The sequence below is a fragment of the Salvia splendens genome, unplaced genomic scaffold (genome assembly GCF_004379255.2).
Source record: "Salvia splendens isolate huo1 unplaced genomic scaffold, SspV2 ctg1056, whole genome shotgun sequence".
In the NCBI taxonomy this organism is placed as follows: domain Eukaryota; kingdom Viridiplantae; phylum Streptophyta; class Magnoliopsida; order Lamiales; family Lamiaceae; genus Salvia; species Salvia splendens.
The window spans coordinates 33,102-39,101 of record NW_024598599.1 but is presented as its reverse complement, the minus strand read 5'-3'; the positions used below and the strand labels follow the sequence as shown (position 1 = coordinate 39,101).

The following is a 6,000-nucleotide window of genomic DNA, read 5'->3' as shown; positions in this document are numbered from 1 at the left end:
TTAAAATGTACAACCTACATTTACAAGAAATTTATTATGAAGTTCACTCCTCCATTTAAATGTGGTATTTCGATTAGTTATCAACATTTATCCCCCATTTATTATAGTTTGGTGTCTTTATGAAATTAAAATCACATTACTACTAAATATTCTTTCTCGATGGTTGCATACAAAATTATATACTTATATCGGACAAAAAAAACTTTTAACTAAAAAACTCTAAATTTTGAGCTTATTACAATATAAATTATGTCATCCTATATGGCTGTATATTTAAAGCATCCCCTTTCATCCTTGGTTTATCATACCGGAAATAGATTGAAATAAATTTCTTAAAAAATACGTAAAAAATGACGTGTTTGTGAATAATTATGTACCATTAACTACTATAAAATACATTTTATATTCTCATGCTAAGCTGGCTCGTTTTTCAGTTAACCTAACAATGAGGTTATTAACACAAACACAATGGATTCTGAATCTCATGACATTAAAAGAGAATCAAAATAAATTTAATAGATTCTCAACAATTATTAATAAAGATTTGCCCAATTGAATTCAATTTTCTCTCTGAAGCTCACACTCACACTGTCACACACCACACCAGGCTGAGGCTCTCTCTCTCTACTGTATCTTCTACTTTCCCTCTTTCCTTTTATATGAGAAGCCTCATCGAAACTTCCAACCCTCCAAAAAGAGAGAAATAAATCAAGAAAGGAAAAACAGACTCAAAGTCAAAACTGGGTTGTAGTAATTTCTCTCTCCCTCCACACCACTTCATTTCCCTTTGATCTCATTTCACTACTTTCTCTATACCAGTGTTTGGTAATAGGACTTCTAATTTCTGCGACCCATATGAGATAGCCAGGTAAAGTTTTAACCTTTTTCGTTTTTGTCTATTTATTTATTTTATTTCCCATGCTGGGGTTCGATTAATGGGATTGAGGCAAATGATTTGCTAGTTCTGAAAAGTTGTGGTTGTGGATTGAGCTTTGAATTGGTGTTTTGTACAAGATTATTTTGTCATACAATTTTGCTAATGCGAATGAGATCCAGATTATATTGATATGTGCATATATGCTTGCTTTTGTATGCATATTTATGTGTATACCAGTTAATTCTTGTAAAAGCTTTATTAAGTATTCATCTGCAGATGTGGAATAGTATTAAGATTCGAATGCTAGCTTATATTAGTAGCCTTTTCCCCTGATTTTTGATTAATTTCGTGACAATGAATACTTTCTGTGAAAAGATGGGGCATCTAAATTTAGGTTTTGGCTGAAGAGATGAATAATTTCTGTTTAATTGAAAAAAAAATAGTTGTCGTAAAATATTTCAAGGACAGTGCTATTTACTTGGTTTAATGGTTGGGAGAAGATATTTTGTGTATTCAGTTGTGCAGTGATGTTGCTAATTTAATGCTGAGCAATCAATTAAGGTTGCTTATTTAGTTGCTCAATGGTCTATTTTTTTGTTTTCTTTTGAATTCTTGTTGTCGTATATAAGTGCAGAGAAGCATTCTGCAGTTTGTAGAGGATTTAAGTGCATTGGGTACTGAATCTCCTCGCTCCCAACAGTGATGCATGTACGTGTTTCAGCTTGAAGCGTCAATCTTGGAGATTTTCAAGATTCCAACATGGAAGATACTAGTCCTAGGACGGATTCGTCCACTGATGCTGATACAGAAGATAAAATGGTACTTATAATGCAGTATGATGTTTGTTTCCGTTTTTCAGAATATATGATGTGCACATTTTAGCACATAGTATGAAATATGAAGCGAGGCATGGATTCTGCTTTTAATTTATGTTTGATGCCGCCGCCTTATGTTTTCTTTCTTCTAACACATAAAGCTATTGTAGTTAGTTGATGATTTGATCATGGGATCTGTTCTTGTGCAGAGCAATCAATTACAGGGAATAGGTGCTTCCGATGGCAGTGATAAGTCAAGAGATCAAAAGGTTCTTGAACTCTAAATTTTTCCCCCACATGTTTTATTTTATTTAATGCAGATGTGTAATTGCCACGTCCTTCTGTAGACTCTCCGTAGACTTGCTCAAAACCGGGAAGCTGCAAGGAAAAGCCGCTTGAGAAAAAAGGTAGGTTTATCGGTATTTTTAGTTAATCCCTTTTACTTTCAATCAATAACAAAATGCCACCTTTTAGGTCTTCAGTGGTATCAAGCCGATAGTTTTTTGCTTTATTGGTATAGTTGTATATTGTCAATTCTTAGATTTTCTAAGTTTGAAGTTGATTTACATTAAAAAGATCCTGTGAAATACCATGTTTAGAAAATCTTGGTTATTCCTCTTTGATATGATCCTAAGAAAACCAGTTATTTCATGTGATATGTGGTTGTAGAAGTTTTGTTTTCCCGGCATAATGCATAGACGGATCGATGCTGAGATGGGGTAATTGGTTGGGGAGTTTAATAATTTAGTCAGTCAGATGCAGAGGATAAGTGAGGATCAGTATGTGAGTTTGGCCAAGTAATCCAGTCACCCCAAGTGTTCATTCAAACAAACTTTGTCTTTTTACAAACGTAGGACTGCCAAATTTGTCTGTCTTTCAACAAAACTACCACCCATCCTATCCAGCTGTGCTCCGGGTTCCCACCACCGCCGATCTCTCATTACCAGTTTCTGGTGCTGTCTGCTAACAACCTAACATAATTATTTTTTCCGATTAGGGGAATGCTCCGTGAACACAAGTTAATTTTTTAGATTTGGGTGGGAGCTTGGCAAAGGTAATTTTGTATCTGTCCACAAAAAATAGACTATTTTTACCATTTGGGCCGTCCAACAAAATTAGTTCGATTCTAAATATGGAAACTTTTAAACAGCATATTAACCGTACACATCATTTAATAATGTGGACCCTACAATCCACTAACACTACTTCCACCACCTTCCCCCCCCCCCCTCTTACTTTACCAAATGCGCATTAAAACCCGTGCCATTTACAACTTTGTCTATTTTTTGTGGACAGAGGTAGTATAAAAAAGACAACACTTAGACATAGATTCGGTACAAGTAAGACAACATACAAGGAAGATGAATGTGTCTAAAGCGAAAACACCGAGTTTGTACAAGATAAAGTTTTGTTCATGCATTGTGTCAGAAATGATGCATCTATGTTATCATGGATTACGAAAACCCTCTTTCTAATTGAGTGATAGAGATTTTGGATGAGCCTGGTATTCCCAAGCATCTTAATATCATTGTGATTTCATTCAGTTATGACTTTCTTAAGCATTCAGCTTGTAGGACTTCAGTAATTATGTAATGGTGTACCCATTATAGTTGGATAGTTTTATCGGCGAATTTGGTTAGTCAAGAGGAATTCATCATTAGTATTGAATAGTGATGTCTTGGAATATTAGTAATCCTGCTAATAGTAGTCTTACTAAGAGTCATCTCCCTCCCCAGCAAGGTCACTCATCATCTTGTTGCCGGATTCTATAAAAAATAGAAAACTGTTATATTCATATCTTTGTCAGTTAAAGTGCCTTTAGATGGAGTCTTGGAGCGATAATTTCATTTGTTCCTTTTTCCTTTACTCGGAAACTGTTTGAGGACACTCACCCGCACAATATTGTATTATGATTCTTCTGAGGTGCTTTTCCAATATGATTTATTACTACTTTGATGTCTCCCAACTTCATTGATAACTTGCTTCTGTATTTGTGATATAGGCCTATGTTCAACAGCTAGAAAGCAGCAGAATGAAATTGACGCAACTCGAGCAAGAGCTTCAACGAGCTAGACAGCAGGTTTCTTGCTGTTTTCTTCTTACAAATATGTGATTCCCATTTCGTCTCTTTTGTTTTTCAATTTAGTGATTGGGTGTTTTTTTTCTGAAGGGGATATTTATTTCGAGTTCCGGAGATCAATCTCAATCAATTGGTGGAAACGGTATGGGCAACTTATTTTGACTGTTTATTTCTGTTCCTTATAAAGAAGATTTTTCGTCCAAATTGGTAGATGTGTTATTGTCTTGTTTCGTTTTTGAAGAGGAAAAAGGTTATAAGCTTCAGTCTTTTGCATGCTAGGGCTTTCTGTCTGACCTAATAAATAAAGAAGAGTAGAAATTGATAATTAGGAGGCAAGTCTGTGAGTCTTGGTTTGGGGCCGTTGCTTGTCATTTGTAGTTTCTAGATTTGAAAATTTGTTGCATCGCATCCCAAAATTGAGGAATCTTTATAGCCAGCCCGGAACTTGAAACTACTTTTTACTAAAAATTTCGTTTCAGCGACTTTGACTTCTGTCAATATCCACTTCTAGGTGCCTTGGCCTTTGATGTTGAGTACGCGAGGTGGCTGGAGGAGCACAACAAACGGATTAATGAACTTAGAGGCGCTGTCAATTCGCACGCGGGTGATGGTGAACTCCGTATAATCGTTGACGGCGTTGTGTCTCAGCATGACGACATCTTTAGGATAAAAGGTGATGCTGCAAAGGCCGACGTCTTCCACATCTTGTCGGGCATGTGGAAGACGCCTGCTGAAAGATGCTTCCTCTGGCTTGGTGGCTTCCGCTCTTCCGAACTTCTTAAGGTAAGTCACATTATGATATTGACCAACCTTGAAGGGTTTAAGATAGAAATCAAGCTAGAGATCTCCATTATCTCTTAAGTTGATTTACTTTCCTAGTTTAGAGTTCGTAGGAGTCTTATAAATAGCTTCTCTTTGGAAGAGCTAGACACCTCGGAAAACAAATATTTCAGGACGGTATCAACCATAGGCCTCTTCGGAGGATTGTTCTTCTTGAGCTTAAATTTCAATTGTTGTCTTCCGTTTTCGCTTGGTTCCTTTTATTTTGTGTTGAACTGCCTTTCACTCCGTATCACATATTATCATTTCAAGTTCATTGATTCCTTTATTTGATTTCTGGCTATTATATTTTGTTTTTATTTTGTTTGCAATAATCTTGGTTGCAGCTTCTAATTAATCAGTTAGAGCCATTGACTGAACAGCAGTTATTGGCTATCAACAACTTGCAACAATCGTCTCAGCAAGCCGAAGATGCTCTATCTCAAGGAATGGAAGCATTGCAGCAGTCGTTGGCCGAGACATTAGCTGGTTCCCTCGGTCCAACAGGCTCTTCTGGTAACGTTGCGAACTACATGGGCCAAATGGCAATGGCGATGGGAAAGTTGGGAACTCTCGAGGGCTTCATTCGTCAGGTTAGCTACCACTCACCTTAGCCTTTTTCAAAGTAACACCGTGTTCTTCTTGCCTACGCTGAGTTTACATATAACGTGACGAAAGGAAAAATGTTGGTTTCAGGCGGATAATTTGCGGCAGCAAACTCTCCAACAAATGCACAGGATATTAACAACTCGCCAGTCAGCCCGCGCTCTCTTAGCTATCAGCGACTACTTCTCCCGTCTGCGTGCCCTCAGCTCCCTCTGGCTCGCGCGTCCCCGGGAATAGTAATTTAGATGGGATATTGCCTTATTGATGACTGAGTTTGTTGATTTAAAACTTGGAAGCAGCAGCAGTGTGGGAGTTGATGCTGATTTATTTCAAAATGTAACATTTAGCTCTCCTGCAATTTTAATAGTGGAAGTGCATATCTCTTGACTGATTGTATAATTTCTCCTCCCATTGTATAATTTGTAGCATTTTTAGTTGTAAGTGACTGGTTTAACTATTTAGCTTAATATAAATCCAAGAAATTGTTGATTGTAGCCTTGTTGGGAAATCAAAATTGGATGTTATACGAAAAACTGAAATGAAAAAAGGTCTTATGTAGGCGATTGCCGACTGAGGCCGAGTAAACGTGTTTTTCCTTTTCATTGTTCTTTCTTCTCCCTCTTAATCATTGGCTCAGGCAAAACAAAATACTATATACAAAGACAAAAAAAAATTGTGAGCAATAAAACTGTCATTTTGTTTTCTTCTATTTAAAACTTTGTTGTTTTTCTCCGCATAGCAAATCTGGTTCCATAAAAATAATCTACTTATATTTATATACCCCTTCGTTCATTATTAATAGA

The 6,000-nt window shown here is 36.6% G+C and overlaps 1 protein-coding gene across 4 annotated transcripts; it reads left to right on the top strand.

The window, feature by feature from the left end:
• The first annotated feature begins 560 nt into the window (after positions 1-560).
• On the top strand, positions 561-5,691 carry LOC121788484 (transcription factor HBP-1b(c1)-like). 4 transcript variants are annotated; one of them, XM_042187148.1, is made up of 9 exons: positions 561-868; positions 1,578-1,696; positions 1,902-1,961; positions 2,040-2,099; positions 3,695-3,772; positions 3,863-3,914; positions 4,284-4,555; positions 4,939-5,184; positions 5,288-5,691. In XM_042187148.1, the coding sequence occupies exons 2-9, from the start codon at positions 1,637-1,639 to the stop codon at positions 5,432-5,434; spliced, it is 975 nt and encodes a 324-aa protein (XP_042043082.1). In that variant the 5' UTR covers positions 561-868; positions 1,578-1,636; the 3' UTR covers positions 5,435-5,691. The 4 variants fall into 4 exon arrangements, with proteins under 4 accessions (XP_042043082.1, XP_042043084.1, XP_042043081.1 ...); XM_042187150.1 differs by having other exon boundaries at positions 1,527-1,696; XM_042187147.1 differs by having other exon boundaries at positions 1,512-1,696.
• The last annotated feature ends 309 nt before the right edge of the window (positions 5,692-6,000 follow it).

What these genes read in the sequence shown, in the direction of transcription:
- LOC121788484 (XM_042187148.1), top strand. Translation starts at nt 1,637, where the DNA reads ATGGAAGATACTAGTCCTAGGACGGATTCGTCCACTGATGCTGATACA. An exon ending in TTCAACGAGCTAGACAGCAG is followed by an intron (nt 3,773 to 3,862) that starts GTTTCTTGCTGT and finishes TTTTTTCTGAAG; the next exon opens with GGGATATTTATTTCGAGTTC. An exon ending in TCAATCAATTGGTGGAAACG is followed by an intron (nt 3,915 to 4,283) that starts GTATGGGCAACT and finishes ATCCACTTCTAG; the next exon opens with GTGCCTTGGCCTTTGATGTT.